The following is a 13,843-nucleotide window of genomic DNA, read 5'->3' on the forward strand; positions in this document are numbered from 1 at the left end:
GTCCCTGCTGATAGCCAGATCAAGACTGTTATTTCCTCTGGTCACCTTTCTAATATGCTGCAGTAGCAGTCATCTAGTAAATCCAGAAAAGGTTTGTTTTTATGTGAGTGCCCAACACACAAGGTCCTGTTAAAATCTCCCATTATTGCAGCATTCTGATTTTTTTGGCCTCTCTTTGTCGATATAGTTGCTCATTATACTCAACACAATCATTTGGCCTATAACATACTATTATGTTTATTTTTGTTTTTTGAGTGCTTATGTCATATGAAACTGGCACAACATTGCACTGCCTTAGATTCTATGTGTTTCTTAACCAAGAGCATACCCTCTCCTGGCTGTCAGTTCCATACATGTCGAACTCACCATATTTAAATTCCACATCCCTTGTATCTGGGCAGGAGCAGCAGTGCGTAGCACACGCTTCTTGATTAGACCGGGGTTCGAGCCCGTGACCACGAAATACGGAGGATGCGGAAAGGTCAGGGAATGACCACCGCATATCCCCGGAGCAATATGGCCTTAGTTGCTTATGCTCCTAAAAACCAAATAACAAACAAAACAAACATCCCTTGTATCTGAGTGGTATCATGTTTCTACGTTTGATGAGTTAATCAGTACTTCAGATTTGTGAACTTTGTTAACTGTACTCTTACCAATAATGTACAAACAGGTACATGTATTCAAGTGTAAAGTGTATTTAGTGTCAAATGGCACCAGGGGTTTCCCCCATCTCCGCGTTGCTTTCATTGTAGGCGTACCAGTTCACTGGGAAAGCCAGAGATTTAAAAGTGTATAGATATTGTATGAATGTAGTGTTATGTATCATTGTTCTTCTGGCCATTTAGCTGCTAGACCCTGCTGGAGCCCAACGTTGCCCACACTTGGCCCCATGGAGGCAGACTAGGTACACCAGTATTGAGAAATTATTTACTCTGGCAGGCCCTGCCGCCTAGTTTCCTGAGATTTCAGTGGCTAGGGCCTATGAAAAAAAAAAAAAAAAAAAAAAATACATACATATATAATAAAAAAAGGGGGGGGGGATATGGACGCTAGAATCTAGTTAAGCCGAAAGGGGTTCGTGTATGCGGTGAGAATTTGGACACTTAAAAATTTTTCATTGTGTGGGGCATCGCTGGTGATATAGGCAGAGTAGGGAGGGAGACTGAAGACTGGGGGGAAAGACAGAAGTATGGGGACGAAAGAGAAGGCGACCCCAAGGCAGAACAGTGGGGCATGCTCGTGCCCCACCACGAGAAAAATAGGGAGTGGCAAGGAGAGGAGGGGACAGAAGCACTGTCGCCTCCCCCCCAGCCAGGGAAGGGAATGAAAGTGTGTTGGGCTAGAGCCCAGCACAGGTTGCCAGTAGGGCATGTGGCAGCAATTCCTGCTGTTCAGTTCGGTTGTGATGTTTGGGTTTACAGTCCACTTGGTTGACTTATGTTTTGTTTTCTCAAAGGGTATTTCAGTCAGTTTCATTTGTTTTATAACTGTCTATTTTCATTTTTAAAATCAATTTCTTATGTAGCTACCATTCAGTGCCAGATTAAGGTACGGGCTAGTAGGGCCCTTGCCCCGGGCGCAAAATTGAGGCAAAAAATATGTATATCCTTAGTAGAGTGCGCTGAAAAATCTTTCTGTCTGGGTCATGGAAATGCCTTCGTTTGGCCCTGCATGTATTTGCTTGACCCTTGAGGACCTTTACCAGGGCTTGTAATCTGTTATATTCCTTACTTGTTGACAGGTAAGTACAAGTACTCACTTGTAAATAACTTGATGAATTTGAAGTACTGATTGAGTCATCAAATGCACACATTGTAGGGATAGCAGAGACATGGTGTCACTCAGACATTAGTGATGCTGCATTTGAATATAGAGAGTACAATGTATACAGGAAGGACAGACAGGACAGGAGGGGTGGAGGTGTTATGCTCTTAGTTAAGAAGCATATTAAATCAAAGGCAGTGCATCCAGTCAACATGGGTGACCAAGGCAATGTTGAGTCAGTTTGGTGTGATATAAGCACACAAGGAAAACAAAATTGAGGGTAGGAGTGTGTTATAGGCCTAATGACTATGATGAGTATACCAAACAGCTATACAGAGGAATAGAGTTGGCCAGTAAATCAGAATGTCTTATAATGGAGGTTTTAACTTTCCAGATGTTGATTGGAATTTGCGGATTGATCACACACACACACACACACACACACACACACACACACACACACACACACACACAAGCAAGCAAGACTTTTGTAGATTTCTTGGATGACTGTTTTCTACAGTAGCATGTTAGAGAGACAACAAGAGGAAGTAATACACTTGATCTGGCTATCAGCAGTGATTCTACATGCATCAAGAATGTGAAGGTAAAAGACCCACTGGGTGGCAGCAATCAGTAGGTATGTAGCAGTTAGTTATGTCTTTAATAAAATTCCACTAAGGTGGAATTTAATTACACTGGGTTAACTGTTGATGACCCTGCTCAGATTGCTGATAATTTGAATAGGTTTTTTGCATCTACATTCACACATGAGGAATTAATTAGGGGAGGAGATGCTAGAAGTTTATAAAACTCCATTGGGGAGCTAATTGACTGTGATAACTGAGAGGAAAGTGGAAGAGGAATTGTTTAAGCTGAACATTAAAAAAGGCACCTAGGTTGGATGTCATCTGTCCAATCATATTGTTCTGTTGCTTAAATGGAATAAATTAAAAAAAAAAAGCCCCAGGGGTTAATCTTGGGGACTTGACTAAGTGACTTATCTAAAGTATAATTAGTGAAGTTTGATTTAAATTTCTTATTGATTTGTTACGTTTCAAGTTTTCTGTTGCACGAAGTGCATAGATTAGCTGCCCTACGTTCTCGTTGTCTGGGGTGAGCGGTTAGGGGTTCACCCCCCTAACCGGCTAAACGGGCATTGATTAGGTGGGGTAGAGTGAATTTGGTTAAATTGTATTTGTATTGTAAAGTTAAAAGTTGTAAATAGTTGGCAATTACAGCCCTTTAATGTTCGGTAAAAAGTCGAGCGCTAGCTCTCTTTCCAAGAAGAAAGCACATACTGAGATGGATGTGGATAGTGATTCAGGAGATTCAGAGAGTGAAAACTCTGAAGTTCAGGAAGAAGTGGAAGAAATAGTTCCTGAAGGGACACCACAGGATACAGCTTCTAAAAAGGGAAGGAAGGAGGTATGGACACCAGAAAAGAAAGTTGAAATGATATGCAATATGAAGAAGTTGTTGAACTCTATGATTAAAAGTTCAGGACAAAGACCAGTGGAAACTAGTATGGAAAAAATAGTGAAGGCACGAGAGAGATTAAAGGCTCTCCTGTTACAAAGAGAACACCGAGTAACAGGTAATGTGGCAACGAAGATAATGGAAATATGGGATGACTTAGAAATGGTTATAGTAAAGTTGGAGATAGATCTACAAGTGAGCAAAGTTGAAAAGGAAGGTACTCAAGAACAAAATAAAAAGGAATATGCTACCGTATTAAAAGAAAAGTGTGTTGCAAAGCCTCGGGTAGCAATTATCACCACTAAGAACAAAAAACATAAATGTAGTGAAGACATTAAAAAAGACCTAATTAGAAATGTGAGACCTGAGCTACAACATGTTAAAGTCCAAAATCTAAGAACTGTTCTGGATAATAAGATCGTCCTCGAAGTAGAAACAGAAAAAGATATAGATATGCTCGCAGAATGTCCAAAGTTCAAAGAACTAAAATTATGTGTAGAAAAGGTACCGAAGAGAAATCCTAAAGTTTTGATTTACGATGTAGATCTAGATGTGAATGAAGATGAGTTAAAAGAACAATTATGGATCAAGAACTTAAAAGACTATGGTGTAAACCAAGAAGTGTACCAAGTAGGGTTCAATGTGGTATCCGTGAACAAAGCAAAGAGCAAGAAGTTAAATAACTGGATAGTGCAGATACCAGGTCCTGTCCACAAACAGTTGATCAGAAAAGGAAAAGTGTTCATCAATTGGTCCGCTTGTCGGGTCCGTGACATTGTCACGGTAACCCAGTGTTACAGATGTATGAATTATGGCCATATTGCGAAGACCTGCAAAATGAAAGCGTTCTGCGGACATTGTTCAACCGAAGGTCATTCATATAAAGATTGTGAGAACAAGGAAAAGTCACCGTGCTGTTTAAATTGCAAGCGTAAAAAACAGACAGCAGAACATAGTGCCATAGACCATGCCTGTCCTGAATATGAAAAGGCTATAGCCTTAAATCGAAGAAGAACAGATTATGATTAGAGATAGTGCTGTGCTTGGAGAGAGACCTAGTGTGAGACTACAATTTTATTATGAAAAATTTTTTAGCCGCCTTACGAGTAGAGGTCTTCCTCCACGAGGAAGGGGCGGTAACTGTGGTCACACGGGATATTTGCTTATCTCTGTGTGACCACAGGCTAAAGACCGAGAAAAAATAATAAACTGTTTAATCAACAGAAACGTTAGAACAGTTTTGGCCTAATAACCATAGTAGTGATGATAATTCACACAAATAATAATTGTAATAAAACTAAAAAGATTAAGACTTTTGCGCAGATAGGCTATTGCCTGGGTGGCGCACTGAAGGTTCTGTTGCTTAAATGGAATTAAATGTCCAATCATATTAAGAGAGGTAGCAAAGGATGTAAGCAAGCCTTTAGCCGTAATTATACTTGGATTGGGGGTAACTATGGACTGGAGATGTGCGAATGTATTCCCATCTCATAAAGGGAGATCAAAAGGTGACATGAATGATTACAAACCTGTTAGCTGAACGTGTGTTCCAAGTAAAATAACGGAGTCACTTGTTAAAGAAGTAATGTAGGACCATCTGGACAGGAATGCAATTATACTGTAGTCACAGCATGGATTTGTTAAGGGGCAGTCTTAGTCTAACCAATCTGATAAGTTACTATGAAGCAGTGACCAAGGAACTGGATGCAAAAAATAACTTTTATATCATATGCTTGCATTTCAGGAAAGCTTTTGATGCTGTTGCACATAAGACTGCAGTACAGATTAGAGTAGTGTGACATTAAGGGAAACTTACTGCTATGGATACAGGGATGGTTTGGTGGGAGAAGACAGAATTCTTATCAATGGACACTGTTATTCATGGAATAATGTTTAGTGGAGTCTCCCAGGGTCCGGTGATGGGCCCATTGTTGTTTTCAATATTTATTAATGATACTGATGAAGGTATATCAGGATTAATGTCAAAGTTTGCAGATAATACAAAGGTTGGCAGGGTGGTTAATGACAGTAATCAGGGTGAGCTACAACAACAAGATGTAGGAAAATTGGATCAGTGGACTGAGAAATGATAGATGAAATGGCAAGGATGGTTTCAGAATAGATGTGGGGAAGTTTGCTTTCAGTCAGTGGGTGGTTGATTGATTGTTGGAACAGGCTTCCATATGTTGAAGTGGATGGATTGAATAAATTCAAGGAAGAACTGGACAGATTCTTGGAGGATAAGTTTGGATTGTGCGTGTGTGTGTGTGAGTGAGTCAGTGTGAGAGATACTATATAAGCTTGCTTTCTTGCATCATTTGCTTCTACTACTACTAGAGGGCACAATTTTATGATATTAATCCACTATAGTGGAAATTATATATATTTTTTCTCTTGCTGTATTTGACTGTAAAACGAGTTGGTGTGATTTTCTGTTTAATTTACTTCAAATGTTTGCACTAAATAAACATTAACTGCAGCATCCACATGCTGTTCCATGTTTGAAGTTGTCTCAATCACAATAAATTCTTTTACTATGTTCAGGAAATAAAATATTATTAGAGAATTTCTATGTAGTGTTTTTGTATTGTATAGTAATGAATAATTAGTGAAGTCAGTTAAAATACTGTTCAAGTCTTAGGCTTAAATGAATGTCAGATGAACTAATGAAACTCGTGGCAGAGAAGAAAAATGCATGGGAGACAAATTATCAGGTGAAACAGATGCCTGTGGTAGATATAAGCTAGTCTGTAATCAAGTCACAAAGGAGGTTAGGCAAGAAAAGGCAGTGTACGAGAAATCTTTGGAAAAGGACGGAAAGAAAAACAGCAAAGACTTCTTTACTTATATAAACTCTAGAAGGATGGGGATGACCAGATTGGACCACTTGATATTGATTGTTCAACTGTTGGTGATCCTGTTCAGACAGCTGACAAACTGAATGAGTATTTTGCATCTTCATTCACACATGAGGAATTCTGTAGAGAAGTGGAGGCCAGAAGTTTATCAAACTCTAACACGGAGCTAAATGATTTTGTAATAACTGAGAGCAAAATGAAGGAGAAATTGTTGGAATTAAGCATAAAAAAGGCACCTGGGGTGGATGGAACCCATCCAGTTATATTAAAGGAGGCAGCAAAAGAAGTAAGCAAACACTTAGCCATAATCATGAGAACATTCTTGGATTCAGGGGCGGTCCCCATGGACTGGATATGTGCAAATATATCCCCAATTCACAAAGGGTGACACTGGTTACCCTTTGTGAATTGGGGACAGACAAATTACAGACTTTGTTAGTTTAACTTTTGCTCTGGGGAAAGTAATGGAGTTACTGGTTAAAGAAGCATTGCACTATCTATACTCGAAAAGAATGCAGTTATGGTTCATACACAGCATGAGTTTTTGTTAAGGAGAAATCTTATCTGACCAATTTAATTGGATAATATGATGTGGTCACAAAGGAACTGGATGCAAAAAAATAATTTTGATATCATATACTTGGATTTCAGGAAAGCTTTTGATACTGTTGCACATGAAAGACTGCTCTAAAAATTGGAGCATTATGCCTTAAGGGTAAGTTGTTACTATGGATAAAGAGATGGTTAAGAGGGAGAACACAGAGTGGTAATCAGTGGGCACTGTTCACGGACTAATGTTATTAGTGGAGACCCCCAGCATTCAGTGTTAGCATTAGTAGAAGTATGTGATGCAATAAAGCAAGCTTATACAGCATCAGCCAAAAATGTAGACACTTCCATTTCACCCATTTATTTGCTCCAAAAGTTTGTCTAGTTTTGCCTTGAATTTATTTAATCTCAACTTTCATGACAGATGAGAAGTTTGTTCTAGCAATCAACCATCCACTGGCTAAAGGAAAATTTCTGCACCTCTGTTCTACAACCGTCTCTCCTCAGTTTGAATTTATGTCCCTTCAGACACGCAATCTGAGCAAGAGGAAGAATCCCATCAGCATTGAGCTTGCTCAAACTATTTAGGGCCTTATACACCTCAGTCAGATCCCCTTGTAGGTGTCTAGTCTCCAATTGCTGCATTTCACAGAACTTAAGCCTTTCTTGGTAAGAGCAACCCTTTGTTTCCCCCTCACCAATCTCGTTGCCCCTCTCTGTTTTCGTCCCAGCAGCTCTACATCCTTCCTAAAACGAGGCCTTCAGACCTGTACACAGTATGCAAGGTGTGGCCTGACCATTGCTTTATACAAGAGGGATAATCATCTCCCCATTGTTGTTTTCTATGCTTATCAATGATATTGATGAAGGTATATCTGGCTTTATGTCCAAGTTTACAGATTATGCAAAGGTTAGCAGGCTTGTTAATGACAGTACACTACTGCAACAGGATGCAAGAAAATTTGGCAAGATGGGCTGAGAAATGGCAACTGCAGTTTAACATTGACAAATGGAAAGTACTGCATATGGGTAGCAGTAACCCCAGAGTAACATACCAAATGTGCAGTACTACACTCAGGGTAGTGGAAAATGAAAAAGACCTGGGGATAATTGTGCAGTCAGATATAAAATTTTCTGAGCACTGCAGACAAGCTGTCAGAGCAACTCATGGGGTCTTGTCAATGATATACAGGAATTTTGCTAGCAGGGATAAGGAGGTGATTACTCCTTTGTATAAGACAATGGTCAGGCCACACTTTGAGTACTGCATTCAGGCTTGGAGGCCTCATTTTAGGAAGGATGTTGAGCTGCTGGAACAAGTACAGAGAAGGGCAATGAGGGTGAGGGGAAACCAAGGGGTTCTCTTACCAAGAAAGGCTTAAGTTCTGCAATGAAAAAGTCCCAGACACTGCAAGGAAGGAGCAGTGTCTGAGACTAGGCACCTGCGAGGTGATATGATTATTTGTATGTATAAGGCTTTGAATGGTTTTGAATAAGCTCAATGCTGATGGGATTCTTTCTCTTGTTGAGATTATGCACTTGAGGGGCATAAATTCATATTGAGGAAGACAATTGCAGAATAGATGTGTGGAAATTTGCCTTTAGCCAGCTGGTTGTAGATTGCCAGAACAAACCTCCATCTGTCATTGTGGGAGTTGATAGTGTAAATAAATTCAAGCAAAAACTGGACAAACGTTTGGAGCGAATGAATAGGCAAAATGGGAAGGGGGTTTTTTTTTGGTCCGATGCTGTATATGCTTTCATCATATGCCGCTACTAATGCTAAAATTGTTGGTTGACTCCGTAGGGGTCACTCTTCCTGATGAACTATAGACCTTGTAATCCCTTTTATTCCTTTCTGGTGGGCACATTTTTCTGATATTTATCCACTGTAGTAGGAAGTATATATTTTTTCCTCTTGCTGTATTTGCTCTTGCTGTAAAATGAGTTGGTGTGATTTCTTGTTTAATTTACTGCAAATATTTGCACTAAATAAATATTAAATGCAGCATTCACATATCATTGCATATTTGAAGTTGTCTCTGTCAATTAGTTCCTTTACTATGTTCAGGAAATAAAATAACAGAGAATTTCTGTGTACTGTTTTGTATTGTGCAGTAATGAATAATTAGTAATGTCAGTCAAAATTGTTTGCCCACCAGGGGGTTACTCTGCCTGATGAACTGACATTGTTATCACCCTGTTTCTACTTATTTTTGATGCAGCAGTGTAACGTGATTTCTTTTTATCTGTTGTTTGAAAATACATTTCTGTTACAGTAGTTTCATATTGTTTGTTGTGTAGCAAGAAACTTCACGGTCATTAAAAAAATAATAAATAAAGCTCCTTGTAATCTGTTGCTCATTCACGACATATGCCTATACAGATGAACTGCCATTAAAGGAAAATAAAAGTAATTGTTCGTGTGTAATAAAAATTCATTGTTTCTATCAAATATAATGAAATGTAAATCAGTGGAGTGTATTTTAAGATCATATTTGTGTATGTCATCTCAACTTTATAAGTTGAGATGACACTGATAACTTGTGGTAGTAAGATATTACATGTTAGAAAGAAAGCTAAATTTGTTCTTATATTATTATCAAATATAATTTTGTGAAGTGCAGGAGAAAAATATTTTGGCAATATTCACATGAATTTATAACATGCTGAAAGCACTTGGCAATCCACCAGTGAGTTTCTCCACTCTGTTGGTAGTTGCTTAGGGAGACATATTGACTTTGCTATAAAAAAAAATTAAATATTTTCCTTCAGAGAATTTTATATAAACTATGACTTGTCTGTAAGGCAAGGAATGTGATGAGACTAATTACATTGAAACTTTCCTTTAACGGATAGCCATGGGGAACAAGAATTTGTCCATTAGAGAGGTGTCCGCTAACAAGAAGTCTGAGGGAGAAAAAAAAAAAAAAAAAGAAAGAAAGCAAAATCGTTAAATGTTTAATGTAAAATTAAATTAAAATATATACAGATTTTGAACAATATTTTTGTAAATAATATACAATTACATACACAAGAGATAAAGAAAAATCGTCAAACATTTAATGTAAAATTAAATTATATACAGGTTTTGCACAATATTTTTGTAAATAATATACATACAAATGTACAATTGTGCTATGCATATTATGACTTTATCTTAAGAAAAATACATACAGTAATCACTTATTTTCTTCTGCACCTTCTTCTGGCTGATAATTTTGTTTTCAACATTTGTTTGGAGTGAAGAAACCATCGAAAGTCCTTCGGTATCTTCTTCAGTGGCGAAAAACATTTTTAAACGATTGATTTGTATGAGCGCTTCTTCCATTTTCATCGGTGGTTCGTCATTAATATGTTCTTTGACAGAATGACCTACTTCCATTTCTTCATCCTCATGAGGAACTTCTTGAACAATATCGATGATAATGTCATTGATATCTAGAGCACCATCTTCTGTAGTGAGGTTCGAGTCTATATCTTTGTAGCCAGGGTCACTTGTAGCTGAAGTACCGTACATTATCAATAGATGAAGTTCTTGTTCTTCTTGGTGCTCCACATTGCTGTTCACAACTTCAATTTTTGCGTTTAAGAAGCCAGACTTTACAAAACAGTTCATGACAGTTTGTTTTCTAATTCTGTTTACTGAAGAGGAAATCCATTGAATTGCATCTAGGATGCTGATTTTCTTTGCAAGGTCACTCGCACATGTTACATCGTTCATGTCTGCAATAAGATGTCTTAAAACACGTTTTCTGTAGTGAAGTTTAAAATTTTTTATTATCCCTTGATCCAAGGGCTGACACTCTGCAGTTGTTTGGTGGCAGAAAAACGATTTGAATGTTGGACAATTCAATGTGCAGGTGAGATGCAGCATTATCCATGAAAAGAATAATTTTTCTGTTTTGACGAATCATGTTTTGGTTAAAGTGACTTATCCATTTGCTCATGATATCTTGTGTCATCCACGCTTTTTTATTAGACTTCCAGTCAACATTCAAAAGATTCAACTTTATGCCCTTGAAACAACGAGGATTTTGTGGTTTTCCTATAAAAAGAGGTTGTTCGAAGTCTCCCAGCATATTTGTACACAATAGTACAGTCAAGCATTCCTTAGAAATTTTTCCGCCCTGGCAGTTTTCGTTTTTTAGACTCATTGTTTTTTCAGGAAGAGCTTTAAAAAACAACCCTGTTTCGTCACAGTTGTAAATATCCTTAGTTTCAAAATCACAACATAAATCTTCCAATTTGACAGTCCACTCTGTTACAACCCCAGTATCAACAGATCTACCTTCACCACTTACGATTTTCCAAGAAATTTTATGCCCAGTTTTGAACTCATTTACTCCCATAGATTTTGCAACCTCCAAAGCCTTTTCTCTAATAATAGGCCCATTAATGGGAATTTTTTTAGCATGTGCATGACAAAACCACTCATACGTAACATGGTCAATTTGAAGTCCAACAGTTTTCGGGAATGATTTTTGAACCTGATCATTTCCGTGTTGCCAAAATTGTTTGAGCAGGTCATTTTTTTTCTTTAGGATGTCACTTACCTGCATCTTCCTGATTTTGAATTTTGCAGTGAGATTGCGAACACTATTTTTTTGCCTATCATACACATTAGTGAGTTCGACTTTATCTTTTAAAGTTAAATGTTTATGAGGAGACATTGTGCACTTCACACGACACTGAAAACTGAAACTCAAAAGACGAAAGGCCGACCAAATCCCCTCCCCCTGCACACACCGAATTCATCAGAAGTTTGACACGTGCCTTAAAATTCTTGAAAAAGGGTTTAGAACCGCGACGTAAACCTTGATAAAATTCAGAGAATCGGAAATAGAAAATAAACACACGAATGAGGCAACACGTGGAAGAAAAGTTCCTAGAAAAAAGGGCCGTGAGCTCGCCCACCGTCCATTATGGTGAGATCAAATTAAGTGCTAATCTAAACGAACAGTGCAGATTGCCTGTCCGCGTCCGTTACAGAGAATGTCCGCTAGACAGAAGCTGAAAACACGTTAAAACCAATAGAGGAGCGTTGGAGAATTTGAAAATGTCTGTTGTAGAGAGATGTCTGTTAGAGAGAGGTGTCCGTTAGAAGTTTCACTGTATTTTTCAGACACCAGGAAGAGAGGCAGATGAATGCAACCTACCCCCCACCTGCAGAATGAGACACTCAGTGGACTACTGGTGAGTTGCCTCATCTGGGAATGACCCACTGGTTGGTCTCCCCAGCATGAATATGTTAAATTTAAAAATAATGAATATATATTTTTTTTCTTTTGCTCCTAAGTATTTGAAATATTTTTATAACCTGTTCTTGCTGCTTTAGTTTATAACTTGACCTTTTTGAGGATACTAAAAAATTCTGCATTGTGTTAAATATAATATGAATAATATGAACATATAACAAGAAAAAAAAATTGTGCTTCAGTTCAGTATGAATGAAGGTGTGTGTGTGTGTGTGTGTGTGTGTGTGTGGAGCACACACACATGCTTCAGCTGGGAAATGTTTATTTATGGATTGGAAGAGCTAGGCAAATTAATGCTAATTGCAAATTGCTCTGCCTTGAAACAAAATAGCCACACCGAAATTTTAAGCAAACTCTTGTATTCACTTACATTCAAAATTTTACAGTATTTATAGGAGGAGGTGGCTTAGAGTAGCTTGATGAAAATGTCTTTATTTTGATCCATTATCTTGATAATGACTATATTGTTAAAAGTAGAAAGTAGTCCACTCTCTTATCGAAAAGAAAAAATATTTAGAAATTTTTGTTTTCCCATTGGATTAGATTCCCCCATCCTTTCATATTACCATTTATTACCATATGTGTATTTTTGGATCAACTTTCTTGAGCAGTGGATTGCATGAAGCAGAATGGTGAAATTTCTACTACATTCTCCAAACTTAACCCATATGAAGTTAAGGTTGGTAAGTTAATGTGTATGCTGTGAAACCCATAAAAATTGAATATCTGAAGAAGCATTTTATTGTTGATTTTTGACAAATATTCCTGTTATTTCTAATGTATACACTACTGTCATTTCTGTAAAAGTGTCTATCCTTATCTTTTTAAAGTTTGGCTGTGTTTTGGTAGTATATTATTTGCATGTTATATATCCAGTTACACATGCTGCTCTGAAAATTTCCTGTCTTGTTGTTAACCAAGTGCTCTGTAACCACTTTAATAACAAAGTGTCAGTACTCCTCTTATTATATAACTGTCCTAGATATACTGCAAGAGGAGTATTAAAAAAATTTCTGTTTACAGTATAAACAGACTTTTTTTTATAATGGTGATATGTCTTCATTTATCATATTTTACTTGGTCTTATCATTAGGTATACTCATGAAATTTTAGTGTGTGAGTTGGAGTATTGTGAAGCAAGATTTTATACAATCTTTTATACACAGAATTTTAGAATAAAATTTTAGAATGAAAGGAAAAATAATATTTTTCCTTTCATAAAACAGTTGTAAAATTATAATTTTACATGTTTGGATGTCTTAAATACCAAGAAACATAATAGCAGATTTAATTTTGCTTATTAATGAAATATGTTTCAGTATCATATTGATTTTCTAATAATGGGAATATTTTAAAGTTGTTTCAGTGATATATAGGAAAAACTAATAATAAAAAGTAACATTTAGTTTTTTATTTATTTATTTTTTTAAATTTAAAGACAACTAGATGATGAAATTAGGACTGTGGTTCGGGGGCAAACTAGTATGGGACATGATGGTCGCCAAGCTTTAGAAGAGGCCCAGAAAGCTATTCAGCAACTATTCGCTCACATTAAAGATATCAAGGATAAAGCAGAAAAATCTGAACAAATGGTAATATTAAATGATTTCTTCTATGATATTTTGTTCATTAAAAAAGATTGAGATGAAGTGAAACTCACTTTACTCCTAACTATCTTTCATAAACAAATGGATTGGAAGAGCTAGATACAAGTTTATAATTTATGCAATTTTACTCTGGTAAATACTGTAAAATACATTAATTCATTATCAGATTAAATTTGTAGGCACATTGTCAAAAGTTGACAAGTTATCAAGGAATAAACCCAAAAATACAAGTGTATGAACATCCATTGTTGAATTAGCTTCTAATTTCCTCACACAATTATTTTGCCTTAACAGAGCTGTTTAAAAATTTCTTACATTTTGTGTATTT

The 13,843-nt window shown here is 37.0% G+C and overlaps 1 protein-coding gene across 1 annotated transcript in view; it reads left to right on the top strand.

Moving 5' to 3' along the window:
* Positions 1-13,843, top strand: part of Vps53 (vacuolar protein sorting 53) — a 205,779-nt gene that overhangs the window by 30,998 nt on the left and 160,938 nt on the right. Inside the window, exon 3 of the mRNA XM_090381067.1 lies at positions 13,347-13,500. Coding sequence (XP_090237193.1) covers positions 13,347-13,500 — 154 coding nt within the window. The remainder of the gene's footprint in view (positions 1-13,346; positions 13,501-13,843) is intronic.

This window comes from Mastigoproctus giganteus, chromosome 9 (genome assembly GCF_048544385.1).
Source record: "Mastigoproctus giganteus isolate SK-2022 chromosome 9, ASM4854438v1, whole genome shotgun sequence".
NCBI lineage: Eukaryota > Metazoa > Arthropoda > Arachnida > Uropygi > Thelyphonidae > Mastigoproctus > Mastigoproctus giganteus.